The sequence below is a fragment of the Carassius carassius genome, chromosome 35, assembly GCF_963082965.1.
Source record: "Carassius carassius chromosome 35, fCarCar2.1, whole genome shotgun sequence".
NCBI lineage: Eukaryota > Metazoa > Chordata > Actinopteri > Cypriniformes > Cyprinidae > Carassius > Carassius carassius.
This window is the reverse complement of record NC_081789.1, coordinates 8,155,712-8,182,781: the sequence shown is the minus strand read 5'-3', so window position 1 is coordinate 8,182,781 and position 27,070 is coordinate 8,155,712. Positions and strand designations below refer to the sequence as shown.

The following is a 27,070-nucleotide window of genomic DNA, read 5'->3' as shown; positions in this document are numbered from 1 at the left end:
CAAATCCAGTAGATCCACTTCAGATTTATTTCTCAACGGTTTATGTTCACGTGGCTGTTTTCGTTTATATTCGCCAAGCTATTATGTGTTTTGAAATAATCTTGTCCGTGATGTGTTCGTTCGTACGACGAAAGGCAGAATCCTTCAGCTCGAGAGACATATGTTATTCTGCCAGTCGCGGTTTCAAATAGTCTTTCACACTTAAACGGGCCACAAACACCTGCATTTAGCTCTTGTTGTGTTATAATGGGTGTATTGTGTGCATTTGTGGTATTGTTTTATTTTAAAAAGCTCTTAAACAAGAATAAATTCGTTAGTTTTGAGCTCGACACTGTACGCGCTGATCGGAGGCGGTGATTTCAGATAGGCAGCCGCAAATATTTCATTTTCACACAAACAGTTCAAAAACATCTGAATTTAGCTCTTGGTGTGTTCTAATTGGTGAATTGTGTGATATCGCTGTAAAATTTTACTTTTAATAGCTATAAAACAAGAATAAACTAGTTTTTTTCTGAACTAGTCATTCCACACGCTCCTGCTCAGAGCGGTAGATAGCACAGGTACGTCGCAGAGACGTCTTTGAAAGATCGTAGCATCTGGTGAACATCGCATTCGATCGAATGTTTTTAGCTGTTAATGAGCCGTCTTCTTTACGTCTATACGACGTCTATACGATGAATCTTCAACATTTGAAATTACGTGCTGCCACGCAGCGCCGATCGGAGCAAGCAGATAAATGAGGAAAACTAGAGTTTTTGAAGCACTACCATGTCACACAGACGCGACCGTTGTTGCAAAGAGCTATGCCAGAAATATAACGAGGAATCATTTTCCTGACGGGGATTTGTCAATTCGCCCGCTTGTGTGTAGGCGATATCAGTGATTATCTTATTGCGTTGCATCGCGCCGCTCGCGTCCAACTAGACACATGTATTTATAATCAAATACAAATACAACCATAACTATAAACACACGAACTATCTTTTGCAGCCGATCATGCACAACCTTTGTTTGCTTGATCCCTCCGTAGACAAAAATACATGCAAAAAATGTCAGCCCAGTTTCTTATTTAAAGTGACTCGTTTCAAGCTAACTGTAATTTTACTTGCGATATCATTGGACATATACAAATGTTAATTTGATTCATATTGCCTCAGAATTAATGATACTGACAAAAGTCTCATACTTGATTATGACAGGTAATACAACACTTTATTTTCTAGTGAAAAAAAAAATAAACTGAGCCTGTAATAAACTTTAAAACAATCTTTAAATAATAAAACATTAAGGACACACTTTAATGTATTAACTGCTGAAAGCATCGAGGGGGGGGGGGGGGTTGACTTTATTCACAACATAACAGAGTACATAATAACAGTCTCAAAAAAATAATAGAAAGATCTCTATTAGAATAATCCATAACATTTGCAATGGACAAGGTGTAGACCGTGAACTGGTTATGGACTGCACTTCATGAAACTGTTGCAAGATGGATGTGGGAATGATGGAGGGCTATAGGTAGATCTGTGCTAAGGATGTTGTCCTAGGGTGTCTGGTGGAGAAAAGAAGAGGAAAAAAAATGTTAAAGCATTTTATAAGGAAATAATGTTACTGAAAACTTTGTAAACAATAATACAATACTGGGCAGTGAACATCATGTACAATGCGCACAATACTGTCAGCAACCTCTTTACTAGATACTACACAGCTGTGCCACTGAAATCAGATTCATGAACATGATTGCCACAATATTTATTTGAATAATGTTTTTGGGTGAACCATCCCTTTAAGGTCCATGTTTGATAGAGATAATTGCTCATTTAGCAGTATTGCTGTGAAAGCTGACAGTAATGAATAAAACTGAACAAAGTTCTGACTACCATACATTAAATAGCAAAGAGCAACAAACCCAAAGCTGAACTGAATATGTGTGCCCAAACTGTGGGCCCCTACATCCTTTCCGATTTTGTCCTCCAAACAATGTGAAAACTGAAGTCAAAGAAAACAAATATAATGAATGTATTTATGTAAGTTGTGCTACACATTAGCCAAAAAAAAGGGTTAAAATACAAACATGACATTGTAAAACAAAAAACTCTTTGCTTGCCATTTTAAAGCATAAAACATATTAAAAATCCTAAAAACAAAACACCCATTAAATGTTCACTGTTATGGGGAACATCTATTCACGTTAATATACACGTATATTCTGAATATAGTAAATTAACATAGCAATTGTTTTACGAGTAGTAACTGTAGTAATTACATGTATACCCCATTTAATGCTCTCATAAATATAACATAGAATATTAAACCTACATTTAAAATAAATATTTTAGTACAATGTAAATTTTAGTCAGAATCATTGCACTCCTATTCTCTTCAATTATTTCCAAAATGAGACAAGGACTCTACCATCAAATGTAAGTTGTGCTCTGGAGAAACATGACTCAGGTCCACACACATCTGTCAAAGCATCTGTCAGAGCAAACTGCAAACAATATTTCTTTACTGAAGCATTTTCTTATCAACTGTGATAAGACTTTTAGTTGTATGGATGTCGCCATCTTTGATAATACTTTACTATACTACTTTGCTTTAATTAGAGCAGCGGTTCTCAATTACAGTCCTCGTGCCCAGCTCCACATATTTTTGTAAGTCTCTCTTTTTGATTCAGATAATCAGCTTGTTAGAAGAGAGCTCCGTGCATAACCTGTGTTTCCCATTGACATGGTCCCTACAAAGTGTTCATTGCTCCCTACACCCTGAGCAGGGGATATCTGTTGAAGTTTACCTCACTTCAGAACATTCATTCATGGATTTGCGCTGCACAACATCTTCACAAACAGACAAGTGTGACTTCATATACCTCTGTAAATAAATACAATTTAAATACTGCTTGACTTTAGTTACTTGTTCACACAGACAGCAATCGAAACACTATTGTAAGCAGTTGTGTGTAGAGAACATTGAGACTCACATCTGTAAGTAGATGCGGTTGTAACTCCCAAACAGTGAAGGTGTGAACATAGCCTACCTATGAGTAGTAAAAGTTTGTCCTTTTGTTTTCTTTACTTTTTTAAAAAAAAATAATTAATTAGGTTAAACTGGCTTCTGCTTTTCAACTCCGGACAAACTTTATTTTATAATTTATGTTTTATTTTTTTCATGGTCTATCGCATATCCTACATTCCAAACATATTTGTTCTTCAATTTGCATTCTCTGAAGACTGGAAATGTTGTGGAATAACTTGCCTTTTTAATATATAAAGAAAAAAAAATGTGACATTTTATCAAATTAATCTAAAACATTATTTGATTAAGATAATTGGTTGCAGCCTAAAAATTAACCATTCAAATATAGACAACAGTGTACTAAACGACTGTTTACATATAGGAAGAGGTTTGGTGGTGAACAGTGGGAGAAAGATCCTCACCCAAAGTTTGGCCTGTAATATCCACAGCTGGTGCACCCTGAGGTTCTGGTGAGCTGGCGGCAGAATGAAGGAGATCCGCTCAAAATCTGCTTTACAACATTAAATCTTGGTTATATGAGGTAATTCTTCTTGAGTCTAATGGTACTCAATGGAAGTTTGTCGACATCCCCTAGTTGTTTTGGTATACAAAAATACAGTCAACGTTGTTGAAACAACAACAACAAAAAATATATACCTGAAATAGGAGTTTGTGGGAGAAGAGACAACTAGATCTGTATAGATTAGATCATGGTGGTCTCCATAAATAGACCGGTTGCAGAAGAGTGGATGATGGAAGGACTACAGCCAAACATCAGGACAGAAGTCTGCATGAGTCGGGTAAGCAGAATAGATTGCACTGTAAATAAACATCATTAAAACAAATGGTAAAGTCACTAAATTAAATCCCTATAAATCAAAGCAATTTTTAACTAACTATATGACATTATCACACACACAGGTTTTTTAAAGAGCTATATCTTGAGTCTTTTTGTTTATATTTATGCGTGTTATGATGAATCTGGCAATCAAAGATGCAGGATGCTAGTTTTTATTTTTAAATTACAATGTCTTCATTAAGAAATGTTCAAGAAAATGTCCCTTTCATAGCAAAAGGCAATAAATATCATTATTATTATGATTATTGCTGCTTGAAAAAAACAAAGACAAAAAAGCATCTTTACAGATGAAACTGACCTGAAACCCTGAACAGGAGTTCTGCTTTTCTGCTCCAGCTGTGCGCTTCCAAAGTCCTCTCTCTCTCTCTCTCTCTCTCTCTCTCTCTCTCTCTCTCTCTCTCTCTCTCGCATTGATTACTCGGAGTCTGATCCAAACCGTTTGGCGGAGGCGCGGAGAGCGCGCGAGTCATGACTAACACTTCATGATTTATTAGAGATTTAATTATCAAACGGCGGATGATCGCTTTAGTACATTCGGCAGGCAATTATACAATAATGATATTAGCGGGCAAAATCGGCTGCAAGGCCACCGGGAATTGTCCCGGTTCTCCCGGTGTCCAGTCCGTGCCTGATTTCGTGCCAGAATGTGCAAGTCATATGCTATTGCATTTTTGGGGCTTAATATTCACACACACTAGTCGATGTCATGCTTTGATTCAAGTGTACTGACCTTCTTTTGATTTAGTCATCCAAAATGTGGCATATTCCGTCCGCGTTAGGCATTCCGTTTTTATGAGTGGATTCTATTAACCACCCAGATAGCACACGTACGTCGCGGAGACGTCTGTGCGACGTTGTCTTTTGCATCTGGCAGATGTATATTTTAGGGCGTTTGCTCATCTGGCATATGTCGCCGAGACGTCCCTGCCAGCTGTTAAGATCCCAGATAGCACACGCACGTCGCGCAGACATCTGTGTGACGTCGTCGTTTTCATCTGGAAGACGTTTATATTAAGGCGTGTGCTCATATGGTTTACGTCGCCGAGACATCATTGCCAGCTGTTAGAACGACGTCTAGGCTATGTAAATAAGACGTAAATAATTTAGAACGTCGGCAATCCGCTCTTTTAAAGATGTTCAGCAGATGTTCATACATCTCCAAGACATCTGATTTATGTAGCCCAGACATCGTTTTAATATATAATTCCTTCCATTAACAAAATTAATTCCCATAAAATGCAGCCGCTTGTCACGCTGTACGAGAACTAACGCAACTTCAGCAGGCGTGTACCACGTTAAACACAGCAAACAAAACAATGTTTCATAGCAACGGCAAACCGCGCTAAAATCTAATGAGAAAACATAACACTTACAATCTGCTGTTCTCTTCTGTTGCTCGACTGCTTCTTCTAAAAATTACTTGCAAAGGTAAATATGTAGCCTACTTTTAGCTGGCTTTGGACATACTCTTCCTGCGTGAGTCTAGTCTACATTAAACCACGTGCTGCTGATGTTGCAATGCTGAGTGCGTGGAGAAGACGTGTTGACGAGTTGTGAGGAAACATATGTGCTTGAGGTATAAAACAAATATATTTTGAATACTAATTGTGTGACGTTTGTGATCGGTTATATCTTTAAAATTACGTTATGTTGATTGGGTTAGATTGTTAATCAGCGAGTAACGTACCAAGTTGTTTCGCGTGCGTATTGGTTGGGCTAATGGATTTCTAAAGGGCTTAACTGATGTTTTAAGTCTAATTTAAGTTTTTCACAAGAGATTTTTTTCTAAATATTTTTAATAATGGCTGATACCACGTCAGATTATGTTTAACCAATTTGAAACTGGTTATACATTATTTTTAGTTGTTCTGACAGATCCGCCGTTAATTCTATTGTTTGTATTTGTGTAACATTATTGAACTTACCTATTAGGAGTGCTCCGATGTGTGTTTTTCGGATCCCTCTCTTGTCTCCCCTCCCGCACCAGTTCAACTGCCGGGCGACGTCAGTGGAGAACACCTTGGAGCAAATCCTCCATACTGTTTTCTTCATGCTCGGCCCGCCACTGATGGATAATCTGTTCACCTTCAACAGGTACATTTTGAAGTAATATTTTAGCATTAAATTGACCTGTATTCTATACACATCTAGTTAAAAGATTGGAACAATTAAGATTTTTTTGTTTGTTTGTTTTGAAAGAAGCCTCTTATGTTTACCAAAGATGCATTTATTTAATTGAGAATGCAGTATAATTTAATATCATGAAACTATTTATATGAACTAAATTTAACTATTTTAGAATATAACTTTTTTTTTATAATGCAAAGTTGAATTTTCTCAGCAGGATATGATCGAATCTATATGCTGATTTGTTGCTCAATAAACATTTATTATTATTATCAAAGGTGAAAATGGTTGTACTGTTTCAAGTGTTTGTGTAAACCATAGTGCACTGTTCGAACAGTGTTGTGTACTTTCATTATCCCAAATGTTTCGAAGAATGTTTAAATCCAGAGAAATAAGCAATTTTAACTAGTGACCTATTTTAATAGACTGGTGATAACCGCACAGAGTAGGATTATAATAAAACTTTCAAATGCATCTACTATGATACGCCAAAATAACGTATGATTTTAACCACTGCTAATCAGTTGTATTTCTAATTTTTAAAGATTCTTTAAAAATAGTTATGGTTTTCATAAAATATAATGAGTAGCAAAAACAGTTTTTGATGATAATTAACACTGATAAGATGAACCATTATTAATAACTGCCATTAATAATTGCTATTAACTGATAAGCATATTCTAATGATTTTTTCATGTGACACTGGAGGCTGGATTAATGAGCATATAACAATATTTAAAAATAACAGCTAATTATTTTTCATTAATTTTATACATTAGCAAGTAAATGCAGTGTGCATTAGAGACTTCTTTCAGCAACATTTCAACTTAATCATTCCATGCTTTTGACTGGTAGTGTGTATAAACATGCACACACACACGTTAGCACACAAACAGTTTGTTTACATTTTGTTAGTAGTTGTAGGTTTGACCGTTTCAGTGATCTTACCATTCTCTGCATAAACCCTCTGTCTGCCAGTCTTTGTTCCAGCCTATCTAGGTCTGCAGTAGATGCTAGAGGAAAGACACCACCCTCTTCCTCTTCAGCCATCTGCATTTGGGGTACAATACGCCTGTTCCCCACTAGAGACTGGACCAGTGAAGTCAGATGGTTGATCCTCATGTCCATTTTCTCTAGTGTTTCCAGAATTGCCCTTTCTACAGCTGCAATACAGAAGATAATTAATTTTTTTATGTAGCTTTGATGAATTAAATTATGCATTTTGCAACTTATTTAAATTAATAAATAACGTACGTGTACATTGATTTGTTACAGTACTCAAGACTGGATTTTCTTGTCTCCCACAAGAAGTACCTGTAAGTATAAATTTACTGTAAGGTTTTAAATGTTAGATGTAGTGCTACATGCATCTGCCTTGAGGTTATCAAAAGAATGTCACATTATTTAGGGTAAAATGTTTTCAAAAAAAAAATTATTATCCTGACCCTAATATGCATTTCAGGGCTGTGAATAAGTGTTTTCTCCTCCTTATTTTTATTTAATGTTCTTTTACCTTGTGTGTCAGGTGGATGAGCACTCCAGCCGTCTCCATGATGATCTACCTGAGAGACGCCCACTGGAGCTGAGAAAGATGGAGTGGGTAAAATTAGCTTGTTACCAAAACAAATAAATACACCGTAAAATTAAAACCAAATTTCAGAAAAACATAAAACATCTTTGCCTCTTATAATAACTGTAATAAGAGTTTAGTTCAATTATTTTTACATTGACATCGACCAAAAATCTATATTGGTATTCTGTTGACAGCATGAGGACTCTGATGTGAATTTCACAATGGGAATCAGGGCTCACAAAATAAAAAAATCCCTGGTAGCCCTTCGGACAGGTACTCTTCAGATTTTGGTAGCCCGAAAATTAATTTAACTAGCCTAAATAAAAAAAAAAGATTTCTTATACCATATAACGTAATTAAATCTCCAATACTCCAATAACTGACTTAGTTTATCATGGTTTACAATTATTGTCAAAGTTATAAATAGTGCTGGGTATCGAGTTCGATACTTTTTAGGCACCAACCGAATTGCCACGATACCATCGAATATCGATAAAACCTTGTCGTTCGATACCAAACTTCGTTACCTAAAGGCTTAATCTTGTATACATCAGTGAGCCAATAAACCTGCAGCACTAGGTGTGTTCGACAAGAAGCGACAACGTGCAGATCGATTGTTGTTGACATCCGCGAGAGCAATTCAAAAACCTACAAAGCAGTCTGCTGTAACTGTCTTGGTCCTGTGCAGAGCTGTGTCGAGTTGAACACATTTACCGGTACTTGTTTACACTCAGACAGATGTGGCTCATTCGTGAGGCTGTGGCGTGAAAGGGTCCCAATATAATCTAAAAATTAATTGGAATTTAATACTTTGGGTTTCATTAAATTAAACCTACAATATAGTAATGTGCAACTAACTGGACTCCCTATGTTATTTATGGCATTAGCTGAAATGTTTTATCCATTAAATAATTTTGGTTGTAGTTCATTTAAGAGAGAACAAATTTGTTCAGTGAACCACTGTTATTACTAAAGAACGCAATTTTGATTATTTTCTTTTCTCCTGCTTTACTAAAATCATAGGTACCATGATTTCTAAACTGATGGAATGTACCAAAGTTTTTTTTTTTTTTTTTTTGGTGTAACTTCATTTTAAATTATTTTTGGAACATGATTAAAATGGACAATAATGCTGTCATGTCCTATTATACCCTAAACTTTTATGTACCATTAAATCATGATATTTGATATGATTTGAAATTGTGTGCAGTTTGATTTAGTTCAATTCTACAACCCGAATTCCGGAAAAGTTGGGACGTTTTTTAAATTTTAATAAAATGAAAACTAAAGGAATTTCAAATCACATGAGCCAATATTTTATTCACAATAGAACATAGATAACGTAGCAAATGTTTAAACTGAGAAAGTTAACACTTTTATCCACTTAATTAGCTCATTTAAAATTTAATGCCTGCTACAGGTCTCAAAAAAGTTGGCACGGGGGCAACAAATGGCTAAAAAAGCAAGCAGTTTTGAAAAGATTCAGCTGGGAGAACATCTACTGATTAATTAAGTTAATTTATATCAGGTCTGTAACATGATTAGCTATAAAAGCTTTGTCTTAGAGAAGCAGAGTCTCTCAGAAGTTAAGATGGGCAGAGGCTCTCCAATCTGTGAAAGACTGCGTAAAAAAATTGTGGAAAACTTTAAAAACAATGTTCCTCAACGTCAAATTGCAAAGGCTTTGCAAATCTCATCATCTACAGTGCATAACATCATCAAAAGATTCAGAGAAACTGGAGAAATCTCTGTGCGTAAGGGACAAGGCCGGAGACCTTTATCGGATGCCCGTGGTCTTCGGGCTCTCAGACGACACTGCATCACTCATCGGCATGATTGTGTCAATGACATTACTAAATGGGCCCAGGAATACTTTCAGAAACCACTGTCGGTAAACACAACCCGCCGTGCCATCAGCAGATGCCAACTAAAGCTCTATCATGCAAAAAGGAAGACATATGTGAACATGGTCCTGAAGCGCCGTCGTGACTTGTGGGCCAAGGCTCATTTAAAATGGACTATTTCAAAGTGGAATAGTGTTTTATGGTCAGACGAGTCCAAATTTGACATTCTTGTTGGAAATCACGGACGCCGTGTCCTCCGGGCTAAAGAGGAGGGAGACCTTCCAGCATGTTATCAGCGTTCAGTTCAAAAGCCAGCATCTCTGATGGTATGGGGGTGCATAAGTGCATACGGTATGGGCAGCTTGCATGTTTTGGAAGGCTCTGTGAATGCTGAAAGGTATATAAAGGTTTTAGAGCAGTGGTCTCCAACGTGGTGCCCGCGGGCACCTGGTAGCCCGCGTGGAGTCTCTGAGTCGCCCGCCGAGCACGTTCTATAAATAGCCTGAACTGTAATCTTTCATTTTTTTTTTTATGATAACGTTATAAAATGAAAAAATAACTATTGATGACATTTCATATACCATTAAAACATAATAAAATAATTTAAAATATTTAGAATCTGCACGTCTCTCTCTCTCTCTCTCTCGCTCGCTCTACGTCTCGCGCGCGCGCACCTCTCTGTCTCTCTGTTGTCTCTCTGTTGTCTCTCTCTCTCTCTTGCTCGCTCTGCGTCTCGTGAGAGAGACAGAGAGAGAGAGAGAGAGAGAGCGCGCGCGAGAGAGACAGAGAGAGAGTCAGAGAGAGAGCGCGCGCTCGAGAGAGAGACAGACAGACAGAGAGTACATTAGAAGTACCATCAATGTTTATAGAACTGTATATGGATTTACTTTGCATGTAATTTTTTTTTCTTATAAATGTAAATGTGAATGTAAGAATGTAAGTGTGCTCACCCCATTTTTGTTTGTAAGAAAAAATATCGCAATATATATCGCAGAAAAATAAAATATCGCAATGTCATTTTTTCCCAATATCGTGCAGCCCTAATGTAAAGTATATCATTCAGTCACTATTTCATATTTATGCCGTTGTTCTTTCTCCCTTTGCCCCTGTGATTTTGTCTATATCGCGATGACCCCACATTTTTTAGGACAAAAACGCCTATTTTTAGGACAAAAAACTTGTCTTATATTCGAGTATATATGGTAATTATATATTCAATAGTCATAATATTTAACAATATTACTGTTTGTTGTTGTATTTTTCAAAACTTGAAACTGTGTGTGTGTGTGTGTGTGTGTGTGTGTGTGTGTGTGTGTGAGTGTGTGTGTGTGTGTGTGTGTGTGTGTGCGTGCACATGTGTGTGCCTATATCAAACAAGTAGCCCTCAAAACTATTTTATCCCTTCAGGGAGCCCTCACTCACAAAAAGGTTGGAGACCCCTGTTTTAGAGCAACATATGCTTCCCTCCAAACAACGTCTATTTCAGGGAAGGCCTTGTTTATTTCAGCAGGACAATGCAAAACCACATACTGCAGCTATAACAACAGCATGGCTTCGTCGTAGAAGAGTCCGGGTGCTAACCTGGCCTGCCTGCAGTCCAGATCTTTCACCTATAGAGAACATTTGGCGCATCATTAAACGAAAAATACGCCAAAGATGACCACGAACTCTTCAGCAGCTGGAAATCTATATAAGGCAAGAATGGGACCAAATTCCAACAGCAAAACTCCAGCAACTCATAGCCTCAATGCCCAGACGTCTTCAAACTGTTTTGAAAAGAAAAGGAGATGCTACACCATGGTAAACATGCCCCGTCCCAACTATTTTGAGACCTGTAGCAGAAATCAAAATTGAAATGAGCTCATTTTGTGCATAAAATTGTAAACTTTCTCAGTTTAAACATTTGCTATGTTATCTTTGTTCTATTGTGAATAAAATATTGGCTCATGTGATTAGTTTTCATTTTATTAAAATTTAAAAAACGTCCCAACTTTTCCGGAATTCGGGTTGTACAAAAACGTGCAGATTATTGTACTTTCAGAACAAACAACTTCCTGTGAATGTAGCAGTCCATCATGTCTGTATTCCTGGACATTGTTCATGTTATCAGACACTGTGTTTTTCCCCTTCTTAACTTACTCGGTGTTCTTCCTTGGTGGGCCCCTGAGGGTCTCAGGACAGAAAAGGTGTGCTCTATGGATTAAACAGATCATGCATGTTATATTATCTGGTTTTAAATGCTGTGAATGAAGTTTTTCTCATTTTCATCTCCTTATTCTATTTTATGTTCTTTTACCTTGTGTGTCAGGTGGATGAGCACTCCAGCCGTCTCCATGATGGTCTACCTGAGAGACGCCCACTGGAGCTGAGAAAGATGGAGTGGGTGAGATTTGCTTGTTACTCAGACAAGTAAATGCACATTAAAATTCTAGCTAATTGAATTTCAGAAAATAATAAAAACAAAGAAAAATATGTATTAAAATCCATTTTTAAAGTAAAATCATGGCATCAATGCCATCCAGAAGAAAATAAGTCAGTAAATGGTAACGTACACAATCAGTCAAAGCTTTTTGAACCGTAAGATTTTTAATGTTTTAAAGAATTCTCTTGTGTTCACCAAGCTTGCATTTATTACATAATAGTATTCAATTACAGAGTCGCAGCCCTGATGAATGGAGAAGCGTAACAAAAAGCTGTGAAGCGAAATGGTCAAATATATCCATCTAGTGCGTATTTACATAGAAAAGCTCATTATAAAGCAGCGGAGCTTTGTAAACCGCTCAGAGTAATCATGTCATCTCCATAAGAATGATATGATTGCCAAAACATATTTACCAGGATTTCTGAAAAGGTCCTGTTCACACATGATCGATTAATGGTAACTTTACCAGTAAAGACAGTATGTGTGAAAGGGGCTAAACTTATGGAGCCAAAAGAGTCTCAATAAAGATAAATGCACACACTACATTCACATATGCACACACAGGATACACAAATGCGCACAAAATTCACAAATGCACACACAAAATTTAAAAAGCACAGAAGATTCAAAAAATGCATACAAAATTCAGAAATACACACACAATTCAGAAATGCAAACAACATTTACAAATGCACTCAAGATTCACAAATGCACAGGACAAGATTCAGAAATGTATTTCTGATGCACACACACATATATATTGATTTACAAACTGCTTGCGGTCTGTGAACTTCACTGCATTTGTGTGTGAATTTTGAGACTCCCCTGACTTGGCTCAACACACAGATGCCTTTTTTTAAACAGGGAATGATCTGCAACCAATCAGATATCTCCCTTGTTTTAGCCAATCACAAGAATGCACCCCACGTGGGGGATTGTTTACTTTACAGTAGTACTACTGTTACTACTACTGTTGTGAATGCTGCGGTCACACTAGACTTTGAGCTTGCAAAGTTTCCTTGGACGCAGCAACAGCTATGATATGATGTCATACTCTGCAGTGTTGTTTAAAAAAAACACTTAAATTCAACACACAACGCATAATAATACATTTAAAAGGTAAACACACACAATCTACTCCACTTTCTCTCAGCGCTGCAGTTTAAAATTTTTTGCTGTGATGTATCAAACTGCTATTGGTCATACAGTTTCACGTGATGTGAATTCGCAGGTCAAGAGTCACCAAGATGCGAAACATTTCACACAACTTGCGCTTCCGGTTTGATGCATTCGCATGCATATTAATGGAAGTCAATGGAAAGAATATTAATCTTTATTCTATTTAATGTTCTTTTACCTTGTTTGTCAGGTGGATGAGCACTCCAGCTGTCGCTATGGTCTACCTGAGAGATGCCCACTGGAGCTGAGAAAGATGGAGTGGGTGAGATTTGCTTGTTACATTTTGCAAATTAACAAACTAAGGCCTGCAACACACTCAGTAGCCAGAATTACGTTTTATTTTTTGGGGGTATAAAATCATGAGCCATGTGAAATTATGCAGATCAGTATAAAAAAAATTTGAGGGGCGTGGGGTTGGTGGTCATGATGTTTGAAGTCCAGGGTTTTTCCTGGGTCAAAAACGGTCTTCGGTGGAGGCTGACGGTCATCCACACAGTAAAAAGAACTCTACCCATGTGATTTGCAAAATACTACAATACATTTTAAACACTTGCAATAAAACAGTATGTGAATTTTGCTTATCCTATTAATTAATTAATTAAATATAAATCACTGTCAAGTAGGGCTGGACCAGAATATTTGATTATTTGAATATTCGGTTGGTGGGTTGGCATTAGTGTTGCTTTTGTCAATGAAAATTCTGACTAAATATCGTCGTCAACGAACCGTTATCATGTGACGAGAATGAGACAAAACGCAACGCAAATGCTGGTCATGTGACGATGACTATAATTAATTGTATAATGCAATATTGTTGACGAATAAAAACGAGACTAAATGTGGTTTACAAAATAAAAACTATGCTAAAATGTCTTCATTTTTGTTCACCGAAACGAAATGTTATACGTTTTTTCATCTCATTTAGTCGCGTTGTTATTATTATTTTGCAATATTTCTGTTTCCTATGTCTCACTGTGCAGACGCAATTGACGTCACATCCTCAAGCCCCACTCGCTGCATTGTTTAGATACTTGATCTATGTATCTATCCATGTATGTATCTATGTATCTACTTTGCAGTTATTTTAATGTACATTGATACATTGCAATTGCAGTTTGAACTGTGATCTGTCATGCCACGTTAATGCCACAAAATTCACAGTTACATGTACTTTTGTGGAAAACTTTTGTGTCTGCAGTATGTATATAGAGTGCCCAAAAGGGTAAAAAAAATAATAATAATGAGCCACTCCTTTTCTTTTAAATAATAGAAGGATCTGTGAAGGGTGTCAAATTAAAAAAATGACTTGAGTGTATTTGTGTAATGAACTTACTCTGGCCTCTTCCTTGGTGGTCCCCTGAGGGTCTCAGGACAGCAAACGTGTGCTCTATGGATTGAACACAATGTTGTTACATTTTTTTAGATTTATTTAAATGCTGTGAGATGCGTTTCAGATTTCCTTTATCCATGATTATGCTTTTACCTTGTGTGTTAGGGTGAGCAACACACCAGCCGTCTCCGTCATGGTCTGGCTGAGACATGCGCAGTGGAGCTGAGAAACGTGGAGTAGATAAGTTGAATCAAGCAGTTTAAGTGGAGTAATGACGGTTCATAATCTTAAATGGACAGATGCATAAATATAAAAAAAAATGTTAATTGTATAAAGCGATTATGAATCTTCAGAAGATTGGAATTAAGCCACTCATATTGTATCCGTTACTTCTACAATCTCTGTATGGACTATGGAAATGTGGGAACAGAAATCCCTGAGTTCATTGGATATTTTCAAAACACAAATGAAGATTTAAAGACTGTGTTTCCGCATCCCGGAAATCATTATGGCGGTATGTCTCAGAATAGTCAGTGCAATTTGGGAAAGAAATCAGTTAAATCTGTATGTGGATGTGTGTAAATATTCAAATGTAATCCCCTTTGTAATCGTTAAAAATTTCATAAGTAACTGTAATTTAATTACTCATTTTTTCTTAGTAACTGTAACTAATTACAGTTACACTAATTTTGTAATTAAATTACGTAACGCCGTTACATGTAACTAGTTACTCCCCAACACTGCTTATCCTTTTCTGACAGTTTTAGGGATTTTTAAAAATCCTAAAAAACCTTATTTGTGCTGCAAATAATAATTTCAAACTCATTTAATACTGACCTCTGACACCCTGTGACATGACATGTATCTGAATTTTCATAATCTCATGCATGTAACAGTAAATCTGTTCAGCTCACAGATGAAGACTAAGCTGTAATGCAAGCAGAACTTTCACAAATGATTATAAGTCATTAAAGGATTTTATAACACCGTAAAATAATGTCTAATTTGTTAACATTAGCAAATGCATTGATACCACTTCATAATAACTGCACTCATTAGTAAATAGTCAGTTCATGCTTTATAAAGCCTTGTCCCAATATTAATAGTCAGTAGTAAGCAGTTTATAAATACAGCTATAAATAGCTTGTTCTTGGTTTATAAGCACATTTATTAAAAAGGAGAGTAAAGGGTCTGTTATCTTCCTATGAAAAATAAAAAAATAAAAATAAACAAACAACAACACAGATTGGTACAGAACTCAGAAATTTTATTGTGGATTTATGATAAAATCAGCCTGTAAATGAATTCATACTCCTCCAAGAAGACACAAGTAGTTCACACCAAACTTTTTCAACATTATGCCAATATAGTGAAGATGTTAAATTGCGAATGGGTTTAGGATACCTTAAATGGTGTGGCCATAGCGATTTATTAAAGTAACATAAAACAATACAATAGTTATTTTACAATATCTTTACAATTTTTAATTCTAACTCTTCATATTTTTTTATATACGTAGAAGTCATCATTTGAAGGAAGCACAGTAAGTTTCATGGCTTTATCATGGTCAGGAGCCATCATAAAATTAAAATTATCATTACTTATAAATCAAACTTGCAATTCTTAGTACCAATAAAGGCCACCAGATGGAGCTATAGGATTACTTTTAAATAATTATTGTAGAAACGAGTATGATTTAAATCATTTATAGAAATCTTTCAAAGAAAAATAATATGTATTTTACTGATGAAATGACCCTCACGTAATTAGAATAACATGCTGAAGTATTGTGAAATACTGTATATTAAGAATAGTTCTTTATAGGCTTTATGGACAGATAAGTTTTGAGTGACTCTTGAAGGATCAGCACCACATCCTCTTTTACCACTGTTTAAAGAATTTATCTTACAGAACAGGTGCGAATGAATTTTGGATAGCTTGAATGGTTTTGTCGTGGTGATTTTTTGAAATAACAGTAAAAAAGGAACCAGTAAATGTCATAAATTTTTTTAAAGTGCAGCTTCTAAACACTTAAAAAAATGTACACATAGAAGACAAGTCATTCTGAGGAAATATGCATAGTTTCATGACTATACAACACTATATGGATGATAGAAAAGTAAAAAACTATCATACATCTGATGTCACTGTCCCTCTGTCACTGTGGGTAATGTGTGTGTGTGTGTGTGTGTGTGTGTGTGTGTGTGTGTGTGTGTGTGTGTGTGAGAGAGAGAGAGAGAGAGAGACAGAGAGAAACATCTCGGAGTTAACATCTCTTTAATCACCAGCAGGAAAAAAATCTGTAATTTTGTGTTGTTGTTGTTGTTTTCATCATTACAGCTTAAGAAATATCTTAGGCCTCATCATTTTCTGTCAGTTTTAGGGACAAAGAAAATCTAGTACAAGTTAATTTGTAATCCTAAACCAGTTAATTTAATTAATTTACATAACACATTAACTGGAAAAGAATTAAGAATTAAAGTGAAGAATTAGGTGTGAAACTATCAGGGAGCATTTAGTCTCCAGCGCCAACATTTTACAGAACTGCCACTTTCCTGGAGTCTCAAGAATTACTCTGTGTCAGGTTCTGAGAGACTTAAGATTCAAAAAAATGATTTAATTAGAACACCATGAAGTACTGTGAAATACTATATATTAAGACTTTATATAGGCTTTATGAACAGATTAGAGTGACTCGTGAAGGACCAGCACCACCTCCTCTTGTCCGATGGTTTGAGGAATATATCTTCCAGAATCTGGGATTAAGATTTAGGAGCTCATTTTTATTCCATCTCCTTTCCTAAAAAGTTTGTCTTGCAGAATTGACTAAAAATTAATCTTCACATTAATTCCTAATTCTTTTGCAATTCATTTTGTCAGTTCTTCTCGACCTGTTTTTTTTTCTTTTTCTTTTCTGACCTCATGACCCAGTCAGCATTTTTTGTACAATGGTCAAGTCTTAACTTATCCATTTCTGTATTGCATTTGTGTTTGATATTTCTTATGGGGATTTCATAATTTTCGACTTTACAGTTTGAGTTAAAACTCTTTTTTTAGCGCATTTCATCTGTAAAAAAAAAATATGCCTAGAAATTCTGCACACATGAATACAAGGAGTTTTTCTCTTCCGGCTTTCCTGGACTATTGTATATCACTCATAAATAATTAAATAAAAAATAATGGTAGTTATTAAGATTTATATGGTTTGGAATTGGTAAAATGTGCTTGGAAAAAAAATCATAATAAAACAATGTTTTAATGTTTAATTTTGGAATATTAACTGACATGAATTAATGCTATATAATATATTGTTCATGTTAACATAGTTAATGTTTATAAATGAAATCTTATTGTAAAGTGTTACTAAAGTTATATATATTGTTCTGTGAATGTGATTTTAAAGTCTAGATGATTCGGATTAACCCTTTAACTGCCGTATCCTTTAAAACCTCACTGCCAGAGGGATATTGTTAATGCATGTGCCCGCTGGGCACAGTTTACCTGATGCCACCGGGGTGGCGTTCGCACTGATGGCTTGAGCCCGCCATCGCTGCTTGCAGCTATATTTATTATTATTATTATTATTATTATTATTAGGGCCCGAGCACTGCAGTGCGAGGACCCTATTGGAATTGCTCCATTTATTAGATTCGCCATGAAAAATGAAGTTGCTATAACTCAGACATACAATGTCCAATGTGTCCAAAACTTCACATGTTTAATAAGACTCCTGACCTGAACAGATTTACATGCCCATATTCAGTTATAGTCATAGCGCCACCTATAGGCAACAGGAAGTGACATATTTTACACTGCGACTAACTACTCCTAGAAATTTTATGACATCAATGTCTTTTTTGTGGTCAGTCTAATCTAAAGGCCTGTGCGATGTTAAATTGTGAAGATCTTGAGTTTTCGTTAAAAGGCGTGTCCATGGCGCAATGACGAAGTTCGATGTCTCGCCAAGGGAATAAAATATGTTATAACTCAGGCATAAAATGTCCGATCTTCCCCAAACTTCACATGTGTGATAAGAGTCCTGGCCTGAACACATCTGTAGGCCAATATTCCATCGGGTGTGGCAAAATGGCTCGATAGCGCCACCTATACACTTTCAACATAGCGCGCCTCGAGCTCCGTTTCAAGAACATGTACAAAAATCGGTACACATATGTAACACACCAGTACCTACAAAAAAGTCTCTTGGTACGAAATCCTAATCCCAACAGGAAGTCGGTTATTTTGAAATTTCCCTGCAAAATTGGCGTTGTTTTTGCCATTTTCAGGGGTTGTACTTTAACGAACTCCTCCTAGAGATTTATTCGGATGAACACCAAACTTGGTCAGTGTAATCTAAAGCCATTTGCGATGTTAAATTGCGAAGGACTTGAGGTTCGTTAAAGGGCGTGTCCATGGCGGCCTGACAAATTTCGATGTTTCGCCATGAAAAAGTAAGTTGCTGTAACTCAGACATACAATGTCCAATCTGCCCCAAACTTCACATGTTGGATAAGACTCTTGACCTGAACAGATCTACATGCCAATATTCAGTTATAGTCATAGCGCCACCTATTGGCAACAGGAAGTGAAATATTTTACACTGCGACAAACTACTCCTAGAAATTTTATGACATCAATGTTATTTTTGTGGTCAGTCTAATCTAAAGACCTGTGTAATGTTTAGTTGTGAAGATCTTGAGTTTTCGTTAAAAGGCGTGTCCATGGCGCCGTGACGAAGTTTGATGTGTCGCCATGGGAATAAAAGATGTTATAACTCAGGCATAAAATGTCCGATCTTGCCCAAACTTCACATGTGTGATAAGGGTCCTGGCCTGAACAGATCTGAAGGCCAATATTCCATTGGGTGTGGCAAAATGGCTCGATAGCGCCACCTATACATTTTCAACAGAGTTCATATACACTTTTAACGGAGTGCGCCTCAAGCTATGTTTCACGTACATGTACAAAAATCGGTACACACATGTAACACACCAATATCTACGAAAAAGTCTCTTGGTACAAAATCCGAATCCAAACAGGAAGTCAGGTATTTAGAATTTTCTCTGCAAAATTGGTGTTGTTTTTGGCATTTTCAGGGGTTGTACTTTAACAAACTCCTCCTAGAGATTTATTCAGATCAACATCAAACTTGGTCAGTTAAATCTAAAGGCCTTTGCGAAGGTAAATTGGGAAGATCTTGAGGTTTCGTTAAAGGGAGTGTCCATGGCGGCCTGACAAATTTCGATGTTTCGCCATGAAAAAGGAAGTTGCTGTAACTCAGACATACAATGTCCAATCTGCCCCAAACTTTGAATGTTAGATAAGACTTCTGCCCTTAACAGATCTACATGCCCATATTCAATTATAGTCATAGCGCCACCTGCTGGCAACAGGAAGTGACATATTTTACGCTGAGACAAACTACTCCTAGAGATTTTTTGACATTAATGTATTTTTGTGGTCAGTCTAATCTAAAGGCCTGTGTACTGTTAAATTGTGGCAATCTTGAGATTTTGTTAAAGAGCGTGTCCATGGCAAAAATGACAAAATTTGATGTCTCGCCACAGCAAGAGAAGTTGTTGTAACTCGGGCATAAAATGTTTGATCTTCCCCAAACTTCACATGTTCGATAAGAGTGCAGCCCTGAACACATCTGAAGGCCAATATTCCATTATAGTGATAGCGCCACCTGCTGGCAACAGGAAGATTTGCACATATGTGGAATAAACATTGATATATTCTACTTATATTTATGAGTTTAAACGCATTTTTCTCACCGTTCACCTATTTACTAGAGCCACTCGCTGCCGGTGAGCCCGGGTGCGAGGGCCCGTTCATCGCTGCTTGCAGCTTTAATTATTATTATTATTATTATTATTATTATTATTATTCTTCTCTAAGATGAATCGCATTTTTGAGAGCCTAAACATGCTCTAAAAGTCATGAAACTTTGCACACACCTCAGAACTGGCGAACATTTACGTCTGATATGGGTTTCAGAAGTGGATGTGGCAAAATGGCTCGACAGCGCCACCTATACACGTTCAACAGTGTGCGCCTCGAGCTACGTTTCACGTACATGTATGAAAATTGGTATACACATGTATCTCTCCAATACCTACAAAAAAGTCTCTTGGAGCAAAATCTGAAACCCAACAGGAAGTCGGTTATTTTTAATTTTATGAGCAAATTTGTGTCATTTTTGTCATTTCCATGCGTTGTATTTTAACGAACTCCTCCTAGAGATTAATTCAGATCAACACCAAATTTGGTATGCCTAATCTAAAGGCCTTTGCGATGTTAAATTGCGAAGATTTTGAGTTGTCGTTAAAGGGCGTGTCCGTGGCGGCCTGGCGAATTTCGATGATTCGCCATGAAAAATGAAGTTGCTATAACTCAGACATACAATGTCCAATGTGTCCAAAACTTCACATGTTTAATAAGACTCCTGACCTGAACAGATTGACATGCCCATATTCAGTTATAGTCATAGCGCCACCTATAGGCAACAGGAAGTGACATATTTTACACTGCGACTAACTACTCCTAGAAATTTTATGACATCAATGTCTTTTTTGTGGCCAGTCTAATCTAAAGCCCTGTGCAATGTTAAATTGTGAAGATCTTGAGTTTTCGTTAAAAGGCGTGTCCATGGCGCCATGACGAAGTTCGATGTCTCGCCAAGGGAATAAAATATGTTATAACTCAGGAATAAAATGTCCGATCTTCCCCAAACTTCACATGTGTGATAAGAGTCCTGGCCTGAACACACCTGTAGGCCAATATTCCATCGGGTGTGGCAAAATGGCTCGATAGCGCCACCTAAACACTTTCAATATAGCGCGCCTCGAGCTCCGTTTCAAGTAAATGTACAAAAATCGGTACACACATGTAACACACCAGTACCTACAAAAAAGTCTCTTGGTACGAATTCCTTTCAACTCGGAACATGTAACACACCAGTACCTACAAAAAAGTCTCTTGGTACGAATTCCTTATACACTTTCAACTGAGTGCATATACACTTTCAATGGAGTGCGCCTCAAGCTATGTTTCACGTACATGTACAAAAATCGGTACACACATGTAACACTCCAATATCTACGAAAAAGTATCTTGGTACGAAATCCGAATCCAAACAGGAAGTCAGTTATTTAGAATGTTCTCTGCAAAATTGGTGTTGTTTTTGGCATTTTCAGGGGTTTTACTTTAACGAACTCCTCCTAGAGATTTATTCAGATCAGCATCAAACTTGGTCAGTTAAATCTAAAGGCGTTTGCGATGTTAAATTGGGAAGATCATGAGATTTCGTTAAAGGGAGTGTCCATGGCGGCCTGACAAATTTCGATGTTTCGCCATGAAAAAGGAAGTTGCTGTAACTCAGACATACAATGTCCAATCTGCCCCAAACTTTGCATGGTAGATAAGACTTCTGCCCTTAACAGATCTACATGCCCATATTCAATTATAGTCATAGCGCCACCTGCTGGCAACAGGAAGTGACATATTTTACGCTGAGATAAACTACTCCTAGAGATTTTTTGACATTAATGTATTTTTGTGGTCAGTCTAATCTAAAGGCCTGTGTAATGTTAAATTGTGGCAATCTTGAGTTTTTGTTAAAGAGCGTGTCCATGGCAAAAATGAAAAAATTTGATGTCTCGCCACAGCAAAAGAAGTTGTTTTAACTCATGCATAAAATGTTTGATCTTCCCCAAACTTCACATGTTCGATAAGAGTGCAGCCCTGAACACATCTGAAGGCCAATATTCCATTATAATGATAGCGTCACCTGCTGGCAACAGGAAGATTGGCACATATATGGAATAAACTTTGATATATTCCACTTATATTTATGAGTTTAAATGCATATTTCTCACCGTTCACCTATTTACTAAAGCCACTCTCTGCCGGTGAGCCCGGGTGCGAGGGCCCGTTCATCGCTGCTTGCAGCTTTAATTAGGGCCCGAGCACCGATGGTGTGAGGACCCTCTTGGAATTGCTCCGTTTATTATTATTATTATTATTATTATTATTATTATTATTATTATTATTATTATTATTATTATTATTATTCTCTAAGATGAATCGCATTTTTGAGAGCTTAAACATGCTCGAAAAGTCATGAAACTTTGCACACACCTCAGAACTGGCGAAAATTTACGTCTGATATGGGTTTCAGAAGTGGGTGTGGCAAAATGGCTCAACAGCGCCACCTATACATGTTCAACGGTGTGCGCCTCGAGCTACATTTCACATACATGTATGAAAATTGGTATACACATGTATCTCTCCAATACCTACAAAAAAGTCTCTTGGAGCAAAATCCGAAACCCAACAGGAAGTCGGTTATCTTTAATTTTATGAGCAAATTTTGTGTCATTTTTGTCATTTCCATGCGTTGTATTTTAACAAACTCCTCCTAGAGATTAATTCAGATCAACACCAAAGTTGGTATGCCTAATCTAAAGGCCTTTGCGATGTTAAATTGCGAAGATTTTGAGTTTTCGTTAAAGGGCGTGTCCGTGGCGGCCTGGAGAATTTCGATGATTCGCCATGAAAAATGAAGTTGCTATAACTCAGACATACAATGTCCAATCTGCCCCAAACTTCACATGTTTGATGAGACTCCGAACCTGAAAAGATTGACATGCCCATATTCAGTTATAGTCATAGCGCCACCTATTGGCAACAGGAAGTGACATATTTTACACTGCGACTAACTACTCCTAGAAATTTTATGACATCAATGTCTTTTTTGTGGTCAGTCTAATCTAAAGGCCTGTGCGATGTTAAGTTTTGAAGATCTTGAGTTTTCGTTAAGGGGCGTGTCCATGGCGCCGTGACAAAATTCAAAGTCTCGCTATGGGAATAAAAGATGTTATAACTCAGGCATAAAATGTCCGATCTTCCCCAAACTTCACATGTTTGATAAAAGTCCTGGCCTGAACACACCTGTAGGCCAATATTCCATCGGGTGTGGCAAAATGGCTCGATAGCGCCACCTAAACACTTTCAATATAGCGCGCCTCGAGCTCCGTTTCAAGTAAATGTACAAAAATCGGTACACACATGTAACACACCAGTACCTACAAAAAAGTCTCTTGGTACGAATTCCTAATCCCAACAGGAAGTCGGTTATTTTGAAATTTCCCTGCAAAATTGGCGTTGTTTTTGCCATTTTCAGGGGTTGTACTTTAACTAACTCCTCCTAGAGATTTATTCGGATGAACACCAAACTTGGTCAGTGTAATCTAAAGCCATTTGCAATGTTAAATTGCGAAGGACTTGAGGTTTCGTTAAAGGGCGTGTCCATGGCGGATTGACCAATTTTGATGTTTCGCCATGAAAAAGGAAGTTGCTGTAACTCAGACATACAATGTCCAATCTGCCCCAAACTTCACATGTTGGATAAGACTCATGACCTGAACAGATCTACATGCCAATATTCAGTTATAGTCATAGCGCCACCTATTGGCAACAGGAAGTGAAATATTTTACACTGCCACAAACTACTCCTAGAAATTTTATGACATCAATGTTATTTTTGTGGTCAGTCTAATCTAAAGTCCTGTGTGATGTTTAGTTGTGAAGATCTTGAGTTTTCGTTAAAAGGCGTGTCCATGGCGCCGTGACGAAGTTTGATGTGTCGCCATTGGAATAAAAGATGTTATAACTCAGGCATAAAATCTCCGATCTTGCCCAAACTTCACATGTGTGATAAGGGTCCTGGCCTGAACAGATCTGAAGGCCAATATTCCATTGGGTGTGGCAAAATGGTTCGATAGCGCCACCTATACACTTTCAACTGAGTGCATATACACTTTCAATGGAGTGCGCCTCAAGCTATGTTTCACGTACATGTACAAAAATCGGTACACACATGTAACACTCCAATATCTACGAAAAAGTCTCTTGGTACGAAATCCGAATCCAAACAGGAAGTCAGTTATTTAGAATGTTCTCTGCAAAATTGGTGTTGTTTTTGGCATTTTCAGGGGTTGTACTTTAACGAACTCCTCCTAGAGATTTATTCAGATCAGCATCAAACTTGGTCAGTTAAATCTAAAGGCCTTTGCGATGTTAAATTGGGAAGATCATGAGATTTCGTTAAAGGGAGTGTCCATGGCGGCCTGACAAATTTCGATGTTTCGCCATGAAAAAGGAAGTTGCTGTAACTAAGACATACAATGTCCAATCTGCCCCAAACTTTGCATGGTAGAAAAGACTTCTGCCCTTAACAGATCTACATGCCCATATTCAATTATAGTCATAGCGCCACCTGCTGGCAACAGGAAGTGACATATTTTACGCTGAGATAAACTACTCCTAGAGATTTTTTGACATTAATGTATTTTTGTGGTCAGTCTAATCTAAAGGCCTGTGTAATGTTAAATTGTGGCAATCTTGAGTTTTTGTTAAAGAGCGTGTCCATGGCAAAAATGACAAAATTTGATGTCTCGCCACAGCAAAAGAAGTTGTTTTAACTCAGGCATAAAATGTTTGATCTTCCCCAAACTTCACATGTTCGATAAGAGTGCAGCCCTGAACACATCTGAAGGCCAATATTCCATTATAATGATAGCGTCACCTGCTGGCAACAGGAAGATTGGCACATATATGGAATAAACTTTGATATATTCCACTTATATTTATGAGTTTAAATGCATATTTCTCACCGTTCACCTATTTACTAAAGCCACTCTCTGCCGGTGAGCCCGGGTGCGAGGGCCCGTTCATCGCTGCTTGCAGCTTTAATTAGGGCCCGAGCACCGATGGTGTGAGGACCCTCTTGGAATTGCTCCGTTTATTATTATTATTATTATTATTATTATTATTATTCTCTAAGATGAATCGCATTTTTGAGAGCTTAAACATGCTCGAAAAGTCATGAAACTTTGCACACACCTCAGAACTGGCGAAAATTTACGTCTGATATGGGTTTCAGAAGTGGGTCGAGCATCAAATGTAGCTCGAGCTACGTTTCACGTACATGTATGAAAATTGGTATACACATGTATCTCTCCAATACCTACAAAAAAGTCTCTTGGAGCAAAATCCGAAACCCAACAGGAAGTCGGTTATTTTTAATTTTATGAGCAAATTTTGTGTCATTTTTGTCATTTCCATGCGTTGCATTTTAACGAACTCCTCCTAGAGATTAATTCAGATCAACACCAAAGTTGGTATGCCTAATCTAAAGGCCTTTGCGATGTTAAATTGCGAAGATTTTGAGTTTTCGTTAAAGGGCGTGTCCGTGGCGGCCTGGCGAATTTCGATGATTCGCCATGAAAAATGAAGTTGCTATAACTCAGACATACAATGTCCAATCTGCCCCAAACTTCACATGTTTGATGAGACTCCGAACCTGAAAAGATTGACATGCCCATATTCAGTTATAGTCATAGCGCCACCTATTGGCAACAGGAAGTGACATATTTTACACTGCGACTAACTACTCCTAGAAATTTTATGACATCAATGTCTTTTTTGTGGTCAGTCTAATCTAAAGGCCTGTGCGATGTTAAGTTGTGAAGATCTTGAGTTTTCGTTAAGGGGCGTGTCCATGGCGCCGTGACAAAATTCAAAGTCTCGCTATGGGAATAAAAGATGTTATAACTCAGGCATAAAATGTCCGATCTTCCCCAAACTTCACATGTTTGATAAAAGTCCTGGCCTGAACAGATCTGAAGGCCAATATTCCATCGGGTGTGGCAAAATGGCTCAATAGCGCCACCTATACACTTTCAACGGAGTGCGCCTCGATCTATGTTTCACGTACATGTACAAAAATCGGTACACACATGTAACACACCAATATCTACGAAAAAGTCTCTTGGTACGAAATCCGAATCCAAACAGGAAGTGAGTTATTTAGAATGTTTTCTGCAAAATTGGTGTTTTTTTTGGCATTTTCAGGGGTTGTACTTTAACGAACTCATCCTAGAGATTTATTCAGATCAGTATCAAACTTGGTCAGTTAAATCTAAAGGCCTTTGCGATGTTAAATTGGGAAGATCTTGAGATTTCGTTAAAGGGAGTGTCCATGGTGGCCTGACAAATTTTGATGTTTCGCCATGAAAAAGGAAGTTGCTGTAACTCAGACATACAATGTCCAATCTGCCCCAAACTTCGCATGTTAGATAAGACTTCTGCCCTTAACAGATCTACATGCCCATATTCAATTATAGTCATAGTGCCACCTGCTGGCAACAGGAAGTGACATATTTTACGCTGAGACAAACTACTCCTAGAGATTTTTTGACATTAATGTATTTTTGTGGTCAGTCTAATCTAAAGGCCTGTGTAATGTTAAATTGTGGCAATCTTGAGTTTTTGTTAAAGAGCGTGTCCATGGCAAAAATGACAAAATTTGATGTCTCGCCACAGCAAGAGAAGTTGTTGTAACTCAGGCATAAAATGTTTGATCTTCCCCAAACTTCACATGTTCGATAAGAGTGCAGCCCTGAACACATCTGAAGGCCAATATTCCATTATAATGATAGCGCCACCTGCTGGCAACAGAAAGATTGGCACATATATGGAGTAAACTTTGATATATTCCACTTATATTCATGAGTTTAAATGCATATTTCTCACCGTTCACCTATTTACTAAAGCCACTCGCTGCCGGTGAGCCCGGGTGCGAGGGCCCGTTCATCGCTGCTTGCAGCTTTAATTATTATTATTATTCTTCTTCTCTAAGATGAATCGCATTTTT

At 37.3% G+C, this 27,070-nt stretch overlaps 1 protein-coding gene and 1 long non-coding RNA gene across 6 annotated transcripts; one reads left to right on the top strand and one right to left on the bottom strand.

Annotated features, from left to right (window-relative positions):
• Positions 1-5,686: 5,686 nt before the first annotated feature.
• Positions 5,687-14,804, bottom strand: LOC132115680 (uncharacterized). 5 transcript variants are annotated; one of them, XM_059524094.1, is made up of 9 exons: positions 14,503-14,804; positions 14,353-14,406; positions 13,244-13,263; positions 11,715-11,763; positions 11,558-11,611; positions 7,515-7,583; positions 7,256-7,315; positions 6,950-7,164; positions 5,687-5,959 (listed from the first exon to the last, which is right to left on the bottom strand). In XM_059524094.1, the coding sequence occupies exons 1-9, from the start codon at positions 14,558-14,560 to the stop codon at positions 5,702-5,704; spliced, it is 837 nt and encodes a 278-aa protein (XP_059380077.1). In that variant the 5' UTR covers positions 14,561-14,804; the 3' UTR covers positions 5,687-5,701. The 5 variants fall into 5 exon arrangements, with proteins under 5 accessions (XP_059380077.1, XP_059380076.1, XP_059380078.1 ...); XM_059524093.1 differs by lacking the exon at positions 13,244-13,263 and having other exon boundaries at positions 11,715-11,783; XM_059524095.1 differs by lacking the exons at positions 7,256-7,315; positions 13,244-13,263 and having other exon boundaries at positions 11,715-11,783.
• LOC132115943 (uncharacterized) lies at positions 11,450-14,579 on the top strand. Its single transcript, XR_009425583.1, has 4 exons — positions 11,450-11,604; positions 11,727-11,797; positions 13,210-13,281; positions 14,515-14,579. It is a non-coding gene; the product is annotated as an uncharacterized LOC132115943 (long non-coding RNA).
• Positions 14,805-27,070: the final 12,266 nt, after the last annotated feature.

What these genes read in the sequence shown, in the direction of transcription:
- LOC132115680 (XM_059524094.1), bottom strand. Translation starts at nt 14,560, where the DNA reads ATGTCTCAGCCAGACCATGACGGAGACGGCTGGTGTGTTGCTCACCCT. An exon ending in CCACCAAGGAAGAACACCGA is followed by an intron (nt 7,584 to 11,557) that starts GTAAGTTAAGAA and finishes CATCTTTCTCAG; the next exon opens with CTCCAGTGGGCGTCTCTCAG. An exon ending in TGTAACAAATCAATGTACAC is followed by an intron (nt 7,165 to 7,255) that starts GTACGTTATTTA and finishes TCTGTATTGCAG; the next exon opens with CTGTAGAAAGGGCAATTCTG.